At 63.2% G+C, this 21130-nt stretch overlaps 2 protein-coding genes across 8 annotated transcripts in view; one reads left to right on the plus strand and one right to left on the minus strand.

Moving 5' to 3' along the window:
* Nucleotides 1-2565: 2565 nt before the first annotated feature.
* On the minus strand, nucleotides 2566-4720 carry TNFRSF13B (TNF receptor superfamily member 13B). Its single transcript, XM_088527816.1, has 4 exons — nucleotides 4591-4720; nucleotides 4399-4515; nucleotides 4106-4324; nucleotides 2566-2792 (listed from the first exon to the last, which is right to left on the minus strand). Exons 1-4 carry the CDS (start codon nucleotides 4718-4720, stop codon nucleotides 2566-2568), a joined length of 693 nt encoding a protein of 230 aa, XP_088383942.1.
* A 5404-nt stretch (nucleotides 4721-10124) lies between these two features.
* Nucleotides 10125-21130, plus strand: part of MPRIP (myosin phosphatase Rho interacting protein) — an 81173-nt gene continuing 70167 nt past the window's right edge. For all 7 annotated transcript variants that reach the window (XM_088527765.1, XM_088527766.1, XM_088527768.1 and 4 more), the window contains exon 1: nucleotides 10125-10316. In XM_088527765.1, coding sequence (XP_088383891.1) covers nucleotides 10197-10316 — 120 coding nt within the window. In that variant the 5' untranslated portion in view covers nucleotides 10125-10196. The remainder of the gene's footprint in view (nucleotides 10317-21130) is intronic.

Raw genomic sequence — 21130 nt, forward strand, 5'->3', positions numbered from 1 at the left:
TCTGCCATTGTAAAAAGAGGAGAGGGACAACCACCACCACAGGAGCAACACCACTTTTCCTCACGCTTTTTTTCCTAATACGGAATTCTTGCCCTTTCTCTGTTCAGAAACGCTCCTTCAGCTCCTACCCAAGGCTTGTTGCTGCCGGAGGGGGCCGGTTTCTCTTTGCAGCCCTCGGCGTCGCCTTTCGGAGGACGCCGGCCGCAGAGCTGCTCCCTGCGCACCGCGATGCCGACTGATCCGGAGGACTGATCCGGCGCCGCCTTCCTCGGGCTGGCAGCCGGAGCGGGAATGCCGCCCGCTTCCATGGCTAACGATCCCGCTGCTTCAGCTGCCGCCTCGTTCAGTTTGGGGCCTGACATTTGGGGTTGGTTTGTTAATTTGGAAGTGTGGTTTCCTATCAGCGGGGCTTGCTCTGCTGCAGGGGAGTATCTGAAGAAGTTAGAATGCGAAGACTTGCGCTCGCAGTGACACATGTGCTGTGGTGACCCAGGCCAAACCCACCCGTGGATGCTCCCACTCCACATTAGCAGCCTTAATCCCATTGCATTTAATTCCCCTTGTGGCAGCTTCCTGCACCCTGTAGCTGTCACAGCAGCGCGGTGCAGGGGAGGCCTCTGAGCACAGTCTGTCCCCACAGAGCTGCCGACGTGACCCCAGAGCTACTGATTCCTCTGGCTTTTCTTGCATCTAACTTGTGTTTGGGAGCCCGGGAGCAGCCTGGCCTGGGCCTGGTTGCTCCGTTTTGCCTGTCTGATACGACCCGGTCAGCTGGGCAAAGAAATGAAATGCAATAGGCAAGGAAAGGGAGACAGAAAAGGGCCCCGTTGACTCGTAAAGAGCTGCAGGACAGGGAGGATTTGGACCCCCCACCCCTCAGGCCAATGTGTAGGTTGGTAGCCCTTGTCTTTAACCTGCTCTTGAACCTCCTAGTTCTACCTGGTCTCCTTGGGCTGCTGTTCTGTGACCAGAGCTGGCTGTGAAGGTGGCACCATCCTTTGTGACCGTCACCGCAGAGCTGCTGAGATGCTCCTCAGTGCCAGGAAAACCTTTACATGAGTTTGAACCAACACAATGACTAGAAAATTATTATAGCTACTTGCAACTGCTTTCTGTAGCTGTCTGCTTCCCCCTGGAAAGTCGGGTTCAGCAGCCCCTCGAGTGTGTGTATGTATTGACTTTATTGTATTTATTCTACCAACGTTTAAACCGAGCTTTGAGGACACGGGTGGTGGTCTGCCATCACGAGTGGTTTCTCATTGAGCAAAACATTCCTACAGCCTAACCCTCCCGTTAGTGAAAATGAGAACTTCAAGTTACACATCAAAACACACGTTTTTCCATAGTGGCTTTCAGATGCAGGTCAGAAAAAACCTTTCCTCGAAGCAGCTGCGTCTTTGGAAGGCTCATCATCTTCACCAGCTATTTCAGGAAACCAAAACCAGAAGCGTGTGCAACCACCCCGTCGAGCTCCTGCTCGTGGATGTCATTTCTCATGAAAACACGATTCCGTTTGGCCCACGCTAGAAGAGCCCGGGTTGTGAGCAGGCACCTGACGCTTCGGGTTGCGTTTGGGCAGCATTTGTGGAGTTTGAAGGTTTGTGTTTGAGTTTTTCCAGGCTCAGGGTCAACACGTGGCACCAGATGGGGCGATGTCAGTGCTCACCAGCTCCCGGGGCCTTTCCTTGCCTCAGAAATGCACTGAGCCCTGGCAAATGTTCCCTCCTGCAGATAAAGTTCTGCCAAATCTCTGAAATGTGCCGGGTTTGGCAGCGGCTCCTCTCCAAGGGCTCTGGCGTTACGGGCCTCTCCAGGCCAAGGGCTCCGGGTGCTCTTGAACAGCTTGAAGAACTTCTTGGCTTTCAGTCCATGCCTCAGTCACGAGTGGATGCAGGAGGCCACGTGTCCTCTCTTCTCTGAAAGGTCTGAGGTGCTTTAAAACACATTTTGAAATGCAGAATTCCCTGTGATCCTTAGGAAATGGACGTGGTGGAAGAGGAAGGCACCCAGGCAAGGTTCAAGGAACAACTGATGCAAACGTCAAGTTTTTTCCATTGTATTTAGGCTTTGGCCATGAGGCATTTAGCACTGCTGGAGACATGGGCTGGCCCCGCAGTTTAGCCCCTTCTCTCTCCACCTCTCACTTCACATGGTCCTCGGGAGCTCCTTGTGGTGCCAGGTGGGGTTTTTAGGAAAGGGGAGCTCTGCTTTCCCGGGGGATGTCACTTGTCACCGTCTCTGAGCAGCAAAACTGTTCACGGGGCCGAGTGACGCTGCAGCCAGACTGAAGAGCTTCGACGTGACTCGACTGCGAGGACCGGGGAGCGTGGAACAAACCTGCGGAGGTCAGGGCAGGGCAGAGATGCTGCTAAAAGGAAAGGGACCTTTTACTGAGAACGCATAAAAATAACGAGAATTTCATTTCCTTAGTGGAAGAAAATAGCGCTGCTTGCAGCCCGTCTCCACCATGCAAAAACGGTGTCTTGGCAGCCTGTTGCGGTAGAAACCGTCGTCTTTCCTGGAAGCGGAGGGCAGAGCAGCTGCGCGCGGGGCTGAGGGAGCCGCTCAGGGCAGGGGCGTCTTCTCTTGCGAGGGAGAGCAGATGATTTTGAAGCGGCCGTCGTCGGGGCCGTGGGCCGCGCTGCAGGCGCCGCCGCGGTGGGAGCCGCCGCGGCACAGCGGGCGCCCCGGCCCCGCGGAGCCGCGCTCGGGGAAGCAGAAGCCGCAGGTTTCCTCGGGGACCCGGCAGCCGGGGGAGCCCTCAGCGACGCTGCCCGCTTCCATGAGGCGATCTGCAAATCAAGCACCGTGAGAGACGCCCGAGCGGGAAAGGGGCCTCCCGTTTTCCTCCCGGGCGCTGCTGCTTTTGCTAAATCCCGGCATCCCCATCCCGGTGCGTGCGCTTGGGGCGAACCCTGTTCAGCTGGAGAAGAGAAGGCTGAGAGGGGACCTGAGCAGTGTCCAGAAGTACCTCAAGGGAGGCAGTGAGGAGGATGGTGCTGGTCTCTTTTCAGTGGTGGCCACCGACAGAACTAGAGGTAATGGCCACAAACTGAAGCACCAAAAGTTCCACAGGAACTTAAGGAAAAATTTTTTACCAGTGAGGGTGACAGAGCCCTGGAACAGGCTGCCCAGAGAGGTTGTTGAGTCTCCTTCTCTGGAGATCTTCAAACCCGCTTGGACGCAGTCCTGTGCCACGTGCTCTAGGTGACCCTGCGTGTGCAGGGGTTGGACTAGATGATCTCTAGAGGTCCCTTCCAACCTTCAGCATTCTGGGATTCTATGATTCTATGCAAAGGCCGAGGAAAGGGACAGGGGGATCAACATGTTGCAAAGTGCTGGAAAGAGGAAGGCTGAGGTTTGGCGCTAAAGCGAGTGCGATATTTATAACGCTGCGTCTGCCTCGTCGCTGAACGCTCCTTTTGCAGCCTATGCAAATGCCACGGAGGGGAAGGGGCCGCGTGGTCCCAAACCAGCCAAAAGGCTCCGGCCACCACCGGGAAACCGGGAAGTGGCTTTCGAAGGGCTCCATCCCCTGAGATCCGATGAGCGAAGTGAGGAACATTAAAATGCACACAGTAAATTTGGAAGCCATCATCAGCCTCCGTTATGGTGTCCTTCAATGCCATAATGTCCCCAGATAAAAGTCAATAAGAGTGGCTTAAATTACAGCTCTGCTGGAGAGCGGCCCTGGAGGTGACGCATCAGGGCCTGGACTTTTCTTGGGGTTTTTTTTTTGCAGTATCCAGCATGACCAATGCATGTGTACATGGGTGTTTGTGGGTGTGCATAATATACCTAAAAATACATGCACACACACATGCACGTATATATATGTAAATATTTATAGGTATCCACCGTATTAAAAAAGGGAAGTGAAGGAGGGAGTGAAAAAACCTCTTTCTCGGTCGCTCTGCACCTTGCGCTCCCGCTCCCGTCGTCTTTCCCCAACGCGACGACCTGCGTCCCGGGGCCGCGCGAGGCCGAAGGCTCCCGCGCCGCAGGGTCATCCCTTTGGACGCCCGTCCCATTCCGAGCCGGCGTCGCGCTTGGGGAGACGGGACCGTTTGGCCGTCCCCCCTGGCCGTCCCGCGGCCCCACTCACCCTTGGCGGAGTCGTCGCGGCGGTGGCAGGGCCCGGCGCCGGCCTGGCACGACACCCCGTCGCCCTTGCGGCGCAGGTGGCTCCAGCCCAACGCCAGGGAGCAGAGCAGGGCGCAGAGGCAGAGGCCAAGCAGCACGTAGAGCACCAGCCAGGGCTCCTGCTCCGCGCACGCCCGCGCCTCCGGTCCGGCCGCGCTGCCCGCGGGCGCCGGCGCCGTCGCTGCGGGCACAGGGCGACGCGAGTGAGTCGAGGGGCACCGGCCCCGCGTTGGGGGGCACAGGGGGGTGTCTCACCCTCGCAGGCCGGCGCGCACTGCTTGGGGTGCTGCCCGCACACGGCGCTGCAGCTGATGCATCTCTTGAGCAGCTCGTCGTAGTAGAAGCCGGCGCGGCGGGCGCAGGCGGCCGTCTCTGCGGGGGCGACAGGGACGTGGCGGCGGCGCCGGGCGGCTGCGTGGCGCAGCCGCGGCGCCGGGCGTCACTCACCGCAGAGCGCGGCGCAGCGCGGCACGGCCGCCCGGCCGCACGCCAGGCTGCAGGGCATGCAGCGGCACACCAGCGCGTCCCAGTACTGCTGCTCCGTGCAGTTCTTCAGGGCAGCGCCCCGGCACGGCATGGCACGGCCTGCGGGAGGGCACGCGTGGGGCGCGCGGAGCCGGCGCGCTCGGCGCGCTCGACCCCGAGCGATGGCCAAACCGGCCCGTGCGGTCCTGGAAACCCAACTGGGCCCACGTGGGTCCCTCCCCGCCGTCCCTCTGGTGCCACCGGCCCCCGAGGGCTCCGTTACGGTCGTGTACGGTCCCTTGGCGCTGGCTCCCCGCGCGCTTCCCCGCTCACCCGCGCCAACGCGACGCCCCCGCGGCCCCGGCCTCGCTCCCCCGTCCCCTGCCCGCTGCAGACTCACGGTGGCCGGTGCCGCGGCGCCCTCGGGCCCGGCTCCCATCCCGCCGTTATAATTAGGGCTGGATTTGATTAGCGCCGGGGCCGGCGTTTCCTGGGGCTTCCCCTGCGCCCTCCCATGCAAATGGTCGGCAGGGGTGGCCACGGGCTCAGGCCCTGCCGGGGGGCATTGGGGACCACAGGAGACTCCTGGATCTGCTCCATGATGCCCATTGGGAACACCAGGAATGCCGGGAGCACCGGGAACATCGTCCATAGTGGATTGGGCTCCCACTCGCTCCCCATCGTCCCGGTCCCTGGAAGGTGCTTGCGGCTCCTCTGTGGCAGCCCAAGGCCACGGAGCCGGTGGCAACCGCGGCCAGGCTCCAGCAGCTGGCAGCAAAGGAAGCAGGAATAACGCGGGAAGAGAGAGGGGAACGGTTACCTTTGCTCTCAGGAGTCCGGCTCCGCGCTTGCTTGCGCCTCTCCCCCTGCAAATGCAAACGGGGGGTCAGTAACCCCCAACGCAGCATCCCTGTGACCCCCAAGGCCACCTCCCTGCCCTGCCGGGGCCACCCGCTCCCCCCGGCCGCTGCTCCCGGCCCGGCGCACACCGGGATCCCGCGGGATCCCCGGTTCCTGCCGCTCCGTCCCCGCTGCCGCGTGAGCCCGGCGGGATGCGGCCGTGACTCAGCTCGCAGGACATCTGCAGCCGCCGCGGCCGGGACGGGAAGGAAGAAGCGGCACCTTGCAGTTTCTATAAACCACGCGGGGGGAGAAGGGGGTATTTTTATCCTGTTGAATTTAAAAACCACCCCAGGCCCCGGGGCAGGCGGATTTCCCGCCGGGAGCCGAGCTCCCTCGCTGCACCCGCTGCGATGGGTGGGTGATCCCTGCGGGTGCGCGCAGGCTCCGGAGGTTTCTGGGGAAAACGCACGAGGGAATCGAGCCCCCAGCTCGGCCTGTGGAGGTTTGCAGGGAAAATCAGGCCCCAAGCGGGAAGGGAGGAGCTCAGGGAGGTCGGAGCCTCCTTGGGTATCCCGGCTCGGACCATTCGGATTCAGCTCCTGTGTCCAGGCCACCCCATCCCGTTTTGGTGCCCCTGGCTCGGCTCCCCCCATGCTCTCTGCCCCGGCGGCTGGTCCCCACGGTGCCTCCCTCCTCATCCTCCCGCATCCCTCAGCATCCCCGGAGCATCCTCCCGCTCCGGGTGCTTCCCCAGCCTGGCCAGGGCGCTTCCTGCGCCAATCCGGGCGGGAGCCCCCGGAGCGCCCGGAGCGGAGCTGGGCCCGCGGCGGCGCCGGCTGATCCGGGCTGTCCCCAGGAGATGGCAGCCTCGGCCAGCCCGGCCCCGCGCACGGCAGGAGGCGGGCGAGGAAGAGGAGGCCGAAGGCGCCAGGCCAGCGGGGAAGGCCGCGTTGGGAATGACGGAATTCCCGGTTGGGAATGACGCCCCATCTCCCGCTCCGAGGCCGTTTGCAGATAACCGGCCCCGGAGCCGCAGGGCGGGAGCGCAGCCCTGCCGGGTGCCGGCTGCGGCATCGCCCAGTCACTCCACAGCGCATCCTTAGCGTGGAAAATCCCCATGGAAAGGGCAGGGGCTCCGGGACGCCGTGGGGGGAGCGGGCTGAGGCCGGGGCCGCGGGGAGGGCGCGGGGGCCGCCGGGGGCTCCGTGTTTTCCCCGGCGGTGACACCGGGGATTTCCCTTTCCTCAGCGTCCCCCGGGATGGCAGGTTGGGCCCCGACGGGGCTGGGGAGGCTCCGGGGCAGCCCCGCGTCCCCGCTCCGTCCCATCCTCCCTGCCGTCTCCATCCGGCTGTTCCCGGCTCCGTCCGGCTCTGCCGCCAGCGGAGCCACGTGCTGGGGCTGCTGCACGGGACAGACCCGGGTAAAAACCCCGATGGCCCTGGGTGGCTCCGGTGCCTGTGGGGAATCCCTGTGCCTCCCACGGGGCGAATCTCTACAGGGAGATGGGACACAAGGGACGAGGCACCCCATGAGACCGGCACGGGATGGATCCCGGGATCCTGGCATCGGCCAACGCACCCACGCGGCTCCCCCATCCCCAGCGGGTCCCAGCGTTTTGGATCCCAGCGATCCCTTTCCCAGGCAGGGTCTTTGCCAGGGGGCTTTTCCCAGGTCCCGGCTGGGAGCCGCTGCCCCTCGCCTCGTGTTTCCTGCCTGTTTCCCTGGCGTTTGGGCTGCTGAGTCACAGCGGCTCCTTGCACTGCCGCCATGGCGCCTCCCTGATGAACGCTTCCCATTTCCCATTAATTTTCCATATTCCCGTTTCCCATTATTTTAATCGTCCTGTTCGGAGAAAACCGCAGCAGAGGAGGCCGTGCTGCAGGGAGCTGCTCTGCTCCAACGCCAGCCGGCCACCCCTGGACCGCGGGATGGGAGCAGGGATTCGCCAGCTCCTGATGCAGCCGAGCGGCGACCGCATCCCTGTTTATCCCGCACTCGCTCCACGTGCCGCGGCGGCCGGGGGCTGCATCCCGCGGGGCTGGGATCTCTGCCTGGCGGCAGGATGGGCGCCGGCGGCTGCCCCTGGCTCCGCGGGTCCCGGCGGAGGCTGAATGTGGCCCGACGAGTTTGCCGAGAGGCTCGTCCCATTCGGCCGGATTTTTTGGCGAGGTCGGAGTCGGCCCCGGCACCAGCCGCTTCCCGCCGGGCGGCTCCGCCGGGACACGGAGCGGCGCCGGGTCTCGGCCGGCCGGCGGCGTGGGAGACGCCGGGATGCGGCCCGGCCGGCGCCTGGCGCGGAGCGGCCCCTTCCCGCCCAGCTCCGTGGGGCTGGGATGCACCTGCGCCTCGAGCGAGCTCTGGGATGGTGCCCTGGGCCCTGGGAACTGCCCACAGTGACATAGAGGGTCTTTTTGCCAGGAAAAACGCCATGATGGAGGGATGCAGGACTGGGTGCTCCGGAGGGCAGCCGGGCAGGAGCAGCAGCTGCCCTCCTAAGGGCAGGATGTGCAGGAACGGGGTGGATGATCCATGATGGCTCCTGGCAGCCTCCAGCCACAGGGCCTCAGCCTGGAGGAGAAGGCTGGAAAATGCCCCCGAATGGCCTCATGCTGGCCCCGGCGCCAGTCCCGGCACCTCGGGAGCGTCGGGAGCTGGGATAGGGATGATGAAAGCGGCTTTGATGGAGCTGGATTAATGGGCAGTGCGGCCGGGCGGGCGCTCGTCCCGGCGGGCGACGGCGCGGCCGGCGCCACATCAAAGAGCCGGGCAGCGCGCGGGGACCTGCCGGAGCCCACGGGCTTTTCCCACTCAGGAGCAAGCGGGGAAGGTCCGGGCAGATTTTCCTCATCGCGTGGCCCAGGGAGAGCGGGAGCAATGGGGAGGCCCAGAGGGAGCCGCAGCGCTCGGCCCCGCTGCAAATCCTGCCTGCGGCTCCTCCGAGAACAGTCCTGCTCCGGAGGGGATTCCTGCAGCTCCCAGCTGCATCCCTGCCGGATCAGGGAGCTGAGTCGGCCCCAGCGTGTGCAGCGGGACCCCGGTGCGGAGCTGCTCCTTGCCCCATTTTGCAGCCGCGGCCTCGCGGCGGCCTCCTGGCCCGCGGCCTCCCCGGAGCCGCCCCGGATAAGGCCGGGATGGGCAAACACGGGAGCTGCCCGTGCTGGGCGGGGGGCGATAACGCGGGCGGCTCCTGCTCTGGGGGGGCCCCGGCCTGATGCAACCCCCCCTCCATGCGCTCGCCAGCCCCGTGGGTCGAACCCTATGGGGGGGACATGGGGGGGCATTAGAGCACGTGAGGGGGGCAGTACTTTTGGGAGGGTCCGTGCATGGAGCGGGTCAGTGCGGGCAGGGTCAGTGTGCGGTGAGGGGGGGATCTGTGCAAGGCAGGGGTCAGTGCAGAGGGGGTCCGTGCATGAGGGGGGTCCCGTGCATGAGAGGGTCCCATGCAAGGGGTGTTCGTGCATGGAGTATGTGTGCAAGGCGGGGGGGTCCACGCATGGGAGGGTCAGTGCATGGGGGTCCCGTGCATGGGGTGGGGGTCAGTGCATGGGAGGGTCAGTGCATGGGGGGGGGTCCCGTGCATGGGGTGGGGGGTCAGTGCATGGGAGGGTCAGTGCATGGGGGGGTCCCGTGCATGTGGGGGGGCCTATGCATGGTGTGGTCCCATGCAGGGCGTGTTCGTGCATGGGGTGTTCATGCATGGGAGGTGTCCATGCGTAGGAGGGTCATTGCATGGGGGTTCCTGTTCATGTGGGGAGGCCCGTGCATGGCAGGGGGGGGTGTCCCATGCAGGGTGTGTTCGTGCATGGGCTATGTGTGCAAGGGGGGGGGGGGTCCATGCACGGGAGGGTCAGTGCATGGGGGCTCCCGTGCATGGGGGTGGGGCCGTTGCACGTGGGCGGTTCCCGTGCAGGGGGGGTTGTCCCGTGCACGGCCTGTTCGCGCGTGGGGGCTCCGCGCCCCGAGCGCTGCTCGCGCACGCGCGACCCCGCTGCGCCCCGCGCACGGCGGGGGCGGGCGGGGCTGCCCGGGAGGCCCCGCCCCTGGGGGAGGAGCCGACGCGGGGCCCCGCCCCCAGCTGTCAGCGCGCCGCCCCTCCCCCCGCGCGGCGCGGCCCCGCCCCCCGCGCCCCCATTAGCCGGGGGCTCCTTTTGTTCGCGGCGCGGAGCCGCTGCCATTGGCTGGCGGCGCTGCCCGTCAGCGCTGGCGGGGGGAGCCGCCCCGCCCCTTTTCCGCTGGATCCGCGAGCTGGAAACTTTGCATTAATCGCAGGCGGCGGCGGCGGCCCCAGCGCCCCGCAGCGCCGCAGCGGGCCGAACCGGGCCGAATCGGGCCCCGGAGCGCCGAACCGGGCCCCGGAGCGCCGAACCGGGCCCCGAACCGCCCAGCCGCGCCCCGAACCGCCCAGCCGCGCCGGGCCTGCCGCGCCGCCGAACGGGGCCCAGCGCCGCCGAACCGAACCGAACCGGGCCGGGCCTGCAGCGCCAAGCACCACCGCAGAGGAAGGCTCGGCGGCGGGGGGAGCACTGCACCCTGCGCGCTTCTCCGCGCCATGCGCGGCCGCTGAGTTGCAGCCGCGGCGGGCGCGTTGCAATTTATTTCTGCCCCGCTTTTTTTCTTCCTCCTTTTTTTTTTTTTTCTTAATATTAATTAATTAATTGCGGGTTATTTTCGCCCCCCCGGGCCTGCCATGGGCGCGGCGGCGGCGCGCGGGCGCTGAGCGGCGCTGCGCGGGCGCGGGGCCGCCATGGCCGCCAAGGACAACCCGTGCAGGAAGTTCCAGGCCAACATCTTCAACAAGAGCAAGTGCCAGAACTGCTTCAAGCCGCGCGAGTCCCACCTGCTCAACGACGAGGACCTCAACCAGGTGGGGGAGCCCCCCTTTTCCCTCCCCAAAACTCTCCCTGGCCCCTTTCTGCACCCAAAATTTGCTGCCCCCCCCCCTTCCACTTCCCGTGGTTGGTCTCGATCTGCTGCCCCCAAGACGCCTGCTGGCCCCGTTAGTAGTGTTGGATCCCATGGGTGCTTGCTGGCCCCATGGATAGTGTGGGGTTCTGTGGGATACGTGTGGTCTCATGGGTGCTGGATGGTTCATGGATAGTGTTGGGTCCCATGGGGTGTCCATGGATCCCATGGGTTCCTCCTGGTCCCATGGATACTATGGGGTTGTAAAGGATATGTGTGGTCCCATGGGTGCTGGATGGTTCATGGATAGTGTTGGGTCCCATGGGGTGTCCATGGATCCCATGGGTTCCTCCTGGCCCCATGGATAGTATGGGGTTGTAAAGGACATGTGTGGTCCCATGGGTGCTGGATGTTCATGGATAGTGTTGGGTCCCATGGGGGTGTCCATGGATCCCATGGGTTCCTCCTGGCCCCATGAATAGCGTGGTGTCCTATGTGGTGTCCTGTGGTCCCATGGGTGCCTCCTGGCCCATGGATAGCATGGGGCCCTGTGGTGTTTTCAGGAGGTTACCAGTCACCCATGGATAGTGTGGGGTCCCACGGGGTGTCCCGTGGTCCCATGGGTGTCTGCTGGCCCCATGGATGGCGTGAGGTCCTATGGGGTCTGCAGGGATCCCATGGGTGCTCACTAACCTCATGGATAGTGGGAGGCTCATTGCAAAGCGTGCGGTCCCATGGGTGTCCTGTAGTGCTGCGTGGGTACTGTCAGGTCCCATGGGGTGTCCACAGTCCCCATGGATAGCGTGGGGTCCCGTGTGCCCCATGGAGGGCCCCAAGGATACCTGCAGGTCCTGTAGGACAACCAGTGTCCCAGTGGATAACCAGTGTCCCAATGGGATGTGTAGTGACCTTATGGGTGCTCGCTGTCCCCATGGGGCACCTGGCATCTCCATGGGCGCCCACCCACCAATCCATGAGCCCCATCCCAGTGGCTTGTTCCCTGGAGGACCTGGAGCTTCAGCCCCTTTTCCAAAGCTGTTTTGGGGACAAGCGCCCTTGGGAAGAATCCAGCACTTTTTGGGGTGCAGCACGGGGCCGGAGTAGGTGCTGGTCCCATGGGGGAAGAGACCTCCCGTGGTCCTGGTGGGAGAGAGATGCTGAAAGTCCCGGGAAGAGCTTGGCTTCCATAAAACCCCAATCCTCCTGGAAGGCCCCTGGCCCTCCTGCTCTCGCTGGATTTCCCACGGCCAGAGGAGGAGGATGCGGGAAGGCGACTGCCGCCCTTCCCGGGATGCCGACCCCAAAGCAGGGGGTCTGTGGCCGTGCTGGGACTGGGCCTTCCTCCTCCTCCTCTTCCTCCCAGGCCTTTCCAGTCCCTCCTCCAGGCCAGGGAGGCCTAGTGCAAATGCAGCTGGGGAATGTAGCCTGTGATATATACATACATATATATATGTATATATACATACATATGTATATTTAAGTGTGTCTATATATATGTGTGTGTATATATATGTTTTTTCTTTTTTTGGAGGGGGTCGGCAGTGCCGGCGGGCCGGGGGAGCAGCGCTGTGCTCCCTCCTCCCACACCTTTTGGTGCTGGATCTGACATCTCTGCTTACAATCCTATTATGGAAATGGGATCAGACGTATTGCTGCGCTCGTGGAGGGGGGGGAACGACGACATAACGAAATCCGAAGGCTAATATGGAAAAAATGTAACTGGAAAAAATGCCTTGGTGTGTGCGGGAAGGGGAGGGCAGGGGGAGTGTCAGTGTGCAGCACCCAGACAAAGGAGCCATCCCAAAGGATGTTTGGGAAGAGCCCCCCCTATCCCGGTTTTCCCACAGCCCCGGCGATGCCCTGCGTGGAGTTTTGGCTCCTTGGCGGGTGGAAAAGTTGAGCCGTCCTCTGTCCCGCTGCGGTGCCTGTCCCTGCATCCGTCCCCGCCGCCGGGATGCGGGGGTGCGTGCGTGTCCCCCCCGCGCCTGCCGGGAGCGGGTTTTGTCCGGCCGGAGAAGAGCTCTCCTCGGCTTTGTCTGCCCTGCAGCTTTCCGTGCGGGAAGGGGCCCGGCGCGGGCTCGGCTCCGGCCCCGGATCCGGACGCTGCGTGGGCTTCCTTAGCTGGGGATCCGGGACGTTCCAGGGGGCAAGGGGGAGGGAATCGTCGCTTTCGTCCTCGGCTCCGCGTTTCCAGGCAGGGTGCAGTAATCTCGCTTTAACGATAAGATGGTGGCTTTACGCTGGTGTGTAATACGTATATAAATAGGTGTCTGTACGTGCCCTCCTGCACCGTGCTCCCTCATGGAGCTCCCCTGGCCTTATATCCCCCTCCGAACCCTCCTCGGGCCGCGGGAACCCATTAAACGGCCCCGTGCAGCAAACTTTGTTGCTCCTAATTAACGCTGCTCGTTGTGCTCGGAGGGAGCCGGGCCCTCCGCGGGTGCGTGCTCAGTGCCGGAGCGCTCCCGGGATAACGGTTCGGGTTTTCCCTTCTCCTAATTTAACTTTTTAAAGCCTGGGTTGGTTGGTCGAACTTTTTGAAGCCTGGAGAGCAGTGCGGTCCGGATCGGCGTCGGAGCCGTGGCGCAGCGGGACGGTCACTGCTGCGGGGCCGGCCGGAGGAGTCTGTTTGAGTCATTCTGACCTTTCTACTTGGCTTGCGGGAAAGGTGAAGATCCTTCACACGTACGTGCTGGCGTTTTGGGGTGTTTTTATTATATAAAAGCACTTGTGTTGGTGCTAGTGGCTGCCTCTCCTGCTGCCGCAGGGTCCCATGTCCGTGCACGGAGACTCCGACACGCGCTCATGCGATGCCGCGTTGGCAATCCCGGTGGATTCCCCTCTTGCTGGGGACCTGGGGATGAGGGGAGGGCGACTCCAGCCCCAAACACGGAGATTAAGGAACTGGAGCTCTCTAATAATAATCGGACTTAGTGCTTCCAACTTCAAAGAGCTGCGCGGCCGCTAAATCCCTAATCCCGGGAGTGCTCCGTTCACGAGTTGTTTTTGTGCACGGCCGGGCTGACGGGGCGACTCGGGGTGGCCCCCCTTGGCTTGGGGCCGTGTTTGGGAGCGGATGTGCTCCGGATGCCCGGAGCTGCGTCCCTCCATGTGGATACCCCACGGGCATGCCGGGGCCGCTGGGCCCGCTCCGGCCTCCGGGATAACGGCAGCTGGAGCTCTGCCGGCGCCGGAGCCCCCGGCAGCCTTGACCTGCCTGCCTGGGCCTTGCTAATGCCATGTCAGAAGGGGGATCCTGCTTTTCTGTTGCATGGCAGGTCTGTGGTCCAAGATGGAGCAAATGCCATCAGCAGCTGGGGCAGAGGCAGCTCCAGGAGCAGCAGCAGGAGCATGAGGCCACTTCACCCCATGGTGCTGCCCCTTCCCGCCAGGGCTGGGAATTCCCTTCTTCCTGGCAGGACACGGCCCTGGAGCGGGCCCAGGTTACCTGGACCCACGTAGCCTTCTGCAAAGCCTCTGTTCCCAAGGACTCTTCTTCCTTCTCTGGGAGAAACCTGTTGGCAAACGCGGCTCAGCTTTTCCAGCGAGAGCCTCTCGGAGAAGCCATCCCGGGAGTTTGCAGGAACGGCTCCGTGGATCCCCTGGGAGCCGTGCCGGCCTGGCGGGATGTGGATTCCCCTGGCTGGCGAGGTCTGGATTGTGCTCAAAGGCACAAGCGTCTGGTTTGTAAGGGAAAATGAAGCCCCCCCAAGACTGAAACACTGAGAATTAACCTCAAAATTACGCTTGGCCTGAATTGGAAGAAATGCCGAGTGCGAAACAGTCGCTTTTAATTTTCTCCATGCGTGTTCTCTCTGAGGGCATGGGGCTGGCACAGGCGGAGGAATTTGAGGATGCCCTCCCAGCTACCAGTGTCTTTTCTTTTCTTCTTAACAAACACTGGGACACGGATGCCCAGGGGACCACCCAGCTAGAAACGGCGCTTGCAAACTTCTCCCCCTCCTTTCTCCAGCCCTGCCCAGGTTCTTCTTTCGGGCACTGTCACTTTTCCACCCTTCTGGACGCTGAACGAGCCCATCTGCTGCCTGGGTAAAGCAGTGAATCCCAGCTGCCTCCTGCCTCTTCCCAGGAGTGTTATCCCCATTCCTAAGGCCTCAGTGGTGCCAAGTGCTGCTTCTCCTGCTGCCCCGGCTCCGTGCTGGCTCCGCTTGCCTTCCCGGCTTGGGAATGCAGGATCCTTCCGGCTGCAGCTGCGCTTGTGTCCCTGGGCCTGGCCGGTTCCAGGTCGGGCTCCCATAGGAAATGGGGCCTGGAACGGGGGGCTCGGACCCCCAGGCCAGCTCGTCCTTCCTGCACACATATGGCTTGCAGGGATCAAGTCCCCGCGGCGCACGGGAGAGGAGTCGCGTCCGGCCCTCGAACCGACGCAGCGAACGAGTGCTCTGGGGCCGGGCCACATTGCTGACCCAAAAGCAAACCCGATTTGTGCAGCACAGCCAAGTGCAAAGGGAGCAAGAGAGGCCTCGGGATAAGTGTCCCGCGCTGCGCTACGTGCCGGGGTGGCAGGAGCTGGGCAGCCTTTTGCCTCCACCCCGTGCTTCTGGAGGGAGGAAAACCCCCTCTTTCCTGGAAAGCAGCCCCTGCGTTCCTGCCTTCCCCGCTCCCCGGCTGCTTGTATCATGCTGCAAAAATCTGGCTGCAATTGTCTAATTATTAGGACCAAACAGGGGAAGATTCTCTGCAAATGTCAAGCCCGCCTCCGCGGGCCGCTGCGGCGGGGGGGATCCGGGAGCTGCGGGGAACGTGCCCGGAGCGGCCGGCACTGCCCGCGGGTGGCAGGAGGTGGCTGAGGGTCGGGTGTCCTTGGCTTCCTTCTGCAGGCTCCGGGATGGAGCAGCAGCCCGGAGCTGCGGGAATGCCGCTTATGTGAAGAGCTGGCGTTTTCCATTTGCCAGTGGCATTCCCGTTTGCCAGCGGCAAATGTCTTTTGCCGACAGGCTCGCGGGATGCTGCTGCCCTTCCCGGTGTGGATTTGCCAGAGGCTGATGACCTCCATGGATCCTCGGTCTCTGCGCTGGCGAGGGTCAACGCTGGGCGCTCTTCCTTTGGCCCAAGGCATTTGGCTCGCTCTTTGCCCATGCAGATGAAGCCTGGCTGGTTGAAGGTGTCCCTTTGTGTCCCTTTACACACTTATTTTCTGCCTTTATTTGTTTTTTGTTACGCGGCGCCGTACCTTATCTCCTCTGCCACCCAAGGAAGTGATAACTCCAGGGCTCTGGAGAGATGTTGTGGCTTTTTGCGGGCGCTGAGGAGGCTCCATCGTGGGAGGTGGTCGGACGCCCCTGCTTGCTGCAAGGCCTTGGTGTTGCTGGGCCTCGTCTAGGCGGGGGATCTGGGCTTGGAAGGCCCTTTTCTTTCCCTTGCCCTTTGCTGCTGTCTGTGCAAAACCGCAGCCGGTGTCTTCCAGCTCTTGCTGTGACGGATGAGGCCGATGGCAGAGACCGAGGCTGGGGAGAGGGCTTGGGTATTTGGAGAGAGAGGCTCGATGTTAGCACGAGGGGCGAGCTCAGCCTTTCCCCTTCCTGTTACTCCGCTCCCGTGGTGGCCCTGCAGCAGCTTGCCCTGGCCCTGCTCTGTTCGGGGCTTGCCGGTGGCCAGGTTGGGCCTGCGGGAGCGTCGGGAAGGCCGGGATGCGCGAGGAGCCCGGCCGGCCCCGCAGCCACGCGCTGCTCTGCGCTGGAGGCCCCGGTCCGTCCTGTCCGGTTAGGGCTCTTCACCCCGGTCCGTCCTGTCCGGTTAGGGCTCTCCCTGCATGTTGAAATGGTGGTTTAAAGCGTGGCTTGGTGCTGGGTGCTGCACCCCTCGTGCAAACGCACCTTTGCAGGAGGGCCGGGTGTCCGAGGTCGCTTCCTTCCCCGGGGTTTTGCAGTGCTGAGGTCGCCTGGCGCTCGGCTCCGGCCACGCAGTGCAGCGAGCGGCCGCCTGCGACGCAGAGCGCGGTGCTGGGAAGGGTTTGCTCCGTGAGCGGCAGCGGTCTGGCCCCGCTCTCCACGTCTCACCAAAGGACACAGAGCGCAGGGGGACGCGGCACTGCCAGGGGAATGGAACTGTGAGCGGCTTGGCCACCGAAGCGGGGCTGGATCAGTGGCTTCGGGATGGTCGTGCGTGGGGACGCTGCCTGGGTGCCACTGGTCCCCGCAGCCTCCTCGGAGCGCACAGGGCGGGAAGCAGTGGCTGGTGTGTGTCCCTGCCTTCCCAGGAGCAGAGCTCTGGGCTGAAAAGGCTGCTTGCTCGGGGTGGGAATGGGGTGTGATCCCCACTGTGTCACCTTCCCCATTCCTGCCGTGTGACGGTGGCTCCCGACGCACCCGTCCGTGCGGTTCTCTTGGGCTCCGAGGTGCAGAAGCTGGAGGCCGAGCCGAAACCACCCGCGTTTCCACTTTTGAGGCTGCAGTCCCGGTGGTGACCTCCCTGTTGCGTTGTGCCAGAGGCAGCTCTCTGCCTCCGGGCAGCCCTGAGCGCCCGGGATCGGCGCGTGGGTGATGCCGGCCCTGCCGTCCCCAGCCCTGGCGCCCGCAGCTGCCCCATGCACAGGCCTCCGTGCTCCCCCTGGGCTAAAGCTCCGCCGCAGCGGCCTTGTCTTGTTGTTGTTTTTGCCCTGCTCTCTCCTTCCCGCTCGCTTGCCAAGACTGAACAAAACAAGCCCTGCCTCCACTCGAGACAGGCTGATTACGTCCGCCAGCAGCCTAAACAGATTATCCCCTCCCGCCACGCGCTCCGAGCCAGGAGGCTCTCCCAGCAATTGATCCCAACTTTCCCTCGGAGCGCGGCGCTGTGGGCCGGCACCGGCTGCCGGAGCATCCCTCGCCCCTCTTCATTCCTGCCCCAGCCGCCCGGACCTGCCGGCGGTGCCGTGGGGACCTGGGTGCTGAGCTGGGGGCTTCGCTGGGCAGCCGATGGGTCGGGAGCGTCGAGGGGGATCGAGGCGCAGGGATGTGGGGAGCGACCGCGCTGCTGTGCGGGCCCTGCTTGGGACGCGCTGTGTCCTTGTGGGCAGTTTTCCGAGCCCCGTTACAAGCCTGCGGCGATGGAGCCAGCTGGCTGTGCCGTTCGGACAAGGGATGGGGCTGGGGCGCATTGGGGCCGGGCAGGAGCCACGCGGGGAGCAGCAGCCGCGCTGCAAGCGCTCTGCTCCCAACCCGCTCCGGCCGCAGCGGGGCCGGCGGAGCCCCCGGCACGGGGCTCCTTCCCACGGGCCCCCCGGCTGAGCGCCCCACACAGCGTCTTCGCTTTCCACAGGGAGGGATGAGCGGAAGGTGCCACCTGCAAACGCTGCGGGCACGAAAGCCAGCCGAGTGGCACATGGGCCAGTGTCACAGCCTCCGGCTGGCCTCGTAACCCAGCGCTCCGCGTTGCTGCCGCGCTGCTGTGAGCTGCAGCCCTGCCGATGGATGACGTTGCTTTCTGTGTGTCTGCGGTGCTGTTGCCAGGCCTGTGCAGGCCTTCCTGGGCCAGGCTGTGCCGTGCTGGTCTTTAAGGAGCGCTGAGCAGCTCTGCGTATCCCTCAAACCAGGTGCCCCCGGCTGCTGCGCGTTCCCATGCTGGAGGAGCGCGTTGCGGTGGCGTGGTTTGTGTCTGGGGTGAAAGAAGTGCCTGGGCAGCATCAGTGTGGCAGCTTGACAGCTCCGTGTAAACCGAGCTGGGGCCGCTTCCTTCTCCGCTTCCTCCCACCCGTCTCGCTCCGAGCGCTGGCCCGCGGCTCCGGGCTGGAGGCAGCACCGTCCCTCCTGACGCAACCCAGGCTCGCAGAGCCACGGAAACCAAACCCAGCAGCCGGGGCAGAGCGGCCCTGCGGGAGCTGCGGGTCCCCGAGCCGCGTGGAGCGGAGAGCAGGGCTCGCGCTGGCACCTCCCGACGCGGCTGCGGGGACGGCACGGAGCATCCTGTGCGCGGAGCTCCGCGGGGTCAGGCGGGAGCAGCGGCTGGCCGGGATACCTGGGTGTTGTTCGCAGGTGTGACAGGAAGCCGGGCCGGTGACTCAGGAGCGGCTCTGCCTGCGTCAGCCCCCGCGAACCCTCCCGGGACGCCCGCGGGCCCTGCGGCGCCATGAGCGGCCCCTCGACGCCGTAAACCGGCGCCTCGCGGGTTCTGCTCGTTTCTGCTCCCGGCCGGGGAATCTGTTGCTCCTCTCGGCCGAGGTGGCGACGTGACTTTGTAAAGCCCAGCTCGGGGAAAGCAAAGCTGCCCGGGTATCGCCCGTGGCTGCTCCCTATGGCGAAACAGCCAAAAGCCGCCCTTCCGGCAGCGCGGGGCTCTCCGGAGACGCCCATGAATGGGCAAAGTCACTCCGGGAATCCCAGCGTTGCTTTACATCACCTCCTCGTGCAACCATTCGGCAGGTCTGGTTGGACGGGGGAGGTTCACTCTTCAAGCTCGAGTTTGGTGCCGGGGCGTTGGATTTCTCCTCCTTTCCCTGGGCTCGGTGCAGGACGAGGTGCTGCGCTCCAGCTTCCTGTTGGCCACGCTTCCCGGGACCTGCCTCCGTGTTTATTTTCAGCCCTGCTTCAGCTGGGCTGCATAAATGCAGGTGTGATGTTTTTTTTTGAGCCATTTTATGAACTCCCTCAATCGGATCTTTCTATTTCAGCTTGTGCCTCTCTGGGTATTTGCTGGGTTGGAAGAGCGGCTTGTTTTGGTTTGGTTTTTAAAAACGCTGCTGCGTGTTCGCCTGCTCGGTGGATGGATTTGGGCTGCCCACGCTGGCTGTCTCTAATTCCTACCTTTCAGCTATTTTGGTTCAGAGATGTGAAATTGGAAGCTTCTGCTGAAATAAGTAGAGTCCAGCGGTGCTTTTTTATCACTCTGGCAGAGAAACGGTCGTGCCCTATTTTCAGGGCAGGTATTTTGGGTGCGTGGCTCTTTGTATGCAGTCGACTGAGCCAAATTTGGAACTGCTTAAGGTAAAATGGTGCCTGCTGGGGGTGTGGGCTGGAATTGGCATTTGGTGGCAACTTTGGGTGATGGTTGCATGGACTCCGCTGTGCAGAGCGCTGGGTTTCATCCAGCAGCTTCTAGTCTGGGATGTCTTAACCAGATACACTTATTTATTTTTATTTTTTTCTGGCCTGTGATGAAGCCATTCTCTTATGGGTAGTTGCCACACTGTCTCGGAGCAGTGTGTGACCACCCGGTCCTTGTAGGACCTTGCCATGCCAAGGGGTTTTGGGCAGGAGTGGGCAGGTGCGAGTGGGTGCTCACAGTTTTCCATGCAGGAAAACCCTCCAGATCCCTGAAAATTAGTTTTTTATTGAAGAGCAGAAGACCAGCATTGACTAGAGGGCAGAAAACTAGGATGGGGTTAGGTTGGTAATTGTCCCCAGAGGATTGTTCTGCTGCTGATGGATGTTGGACATGGGGATCTCCAGGATCTTTTGTGGACGTTGGAGAGCATTTTTTGTGCCTGGACCAATTTTGATGGGAATTTTGAAGGGGAAATCTCTAAATTGTACCTGGTGGCTGCAAGTAGTGGAGCTGTTCCACATGGAGCCAAATTGAACAGGCGCTGTGTGCTGGGATGAGGCTCCCATCCCTGCCCTTCCCCAGCTCCAGCGGGCTCCTGCACACCGCTTTAACGTGCTGATTTAATCCAACGTGGATTTAATCTAGCCTAGATTTCCTTTGCTCCTTTTGCTGGATGTCCGTGCAGGTTAGATGGATAAATGGAGGGCGAACGAGGACCCTCAGCCCATCATGGCGGCCGCACCGCATCCCGCAGTGGCCTGTGACACCCCTTTCCCCCAGTCTCCCATATCCCATGACACCTTCTCGTTCTCATTATTTATGGATTTTGCCTCAGTGCATACGGAGAGCGTGTGGGGGGAAGGCAGGGCAGGGAAGTGGCTGCGGCCTCGTCCCCTCATGGCGCGGGGTGGCCAGGCCCGATGTGGGGCGACCCCTCATGGCGCGGGGTGGCCGGGCCCAACGCGGGACGGCCTTGACACCTCATGGCGCGGGGTGGCTGGGCCCGATGTGGGGCGGCCTTAGTCCCCTCATGGTGCGGGGCGGCCTCAACACCTCATGGCGCGGGGTGGCCAGGCCCGACGCGGTGCAGGGCGACCTCAGCACCTCATGGCGCGGGGTGGCCGAGCCCGGCGCGGCGCGGGGCGGCCTTGGCTCGTGCGGAGCGTCGCGGAGCCGCCGGCGTGGGCGGCACGGCGGGGTGGAGCCCGCACCGGCAGCAGAGCGAGCCGAGCGGCGGCCATGGGGCACCGGGGCGCGGGGACCCGGCAGGACCACGATGACGGCGCCGCCGCCATCCAGGTGAGGCCGGCAGGGAGCTTGTGCTTGGGAACTCATTCCCGTTCCATGCTCCCGTTAAAGAGGGAAGGGCTTTTCGGCTGCCCAGTTGCGTTTTTCCGCTACTCCGGCAGCTGGAGGGGAGACGGGGCTTTTGCTCCGCTCCTCCATGCACGGCTAAGCGGCTCCTCCGGCTCACCCGTTGGCTTGCTCGGTGTGCCATGTTTCCAGATGGATTTTGGTGCACCCACAGTTTCTTCTATTGTTTGCAAGGATTTTTCCAGAGGGGAAACTTTTTTTATTTTTTTATCATCACAAAACCACAGAAACTGGCAGGGCGAAGCTAGGGGAGGTACCGAGTTGGATACTGCTTTAAGCTTCCAAAAAGGAGAAAAAACCAGCAAGAATAACCAAATAATCTCCAGAGGAACTGGAAGTGTGGAAGTGGCCTCCTCTTTATGTGTCCAGCCAAGGTGCAAACCAGCATCCTTGGTCCCACGGGCTCCCGCAGGAGCTCTG

Source organism: Tinamus guttatus, unplaced genomic scaffold (genome assembly GCF_059628265.1).
Source record: "Tinamus guttatus ecotype Peru unplaced genomic scaffold, ASM5962826v1 Tinamus_guttatus_pri_ptg000291l, whole genome shotgun sequence".
NCBI lineage: Eukaryota > Metazoa > Chordata > Aves > Tinamiformes > Tinamidae > Tinamus > Tinamus guttatus.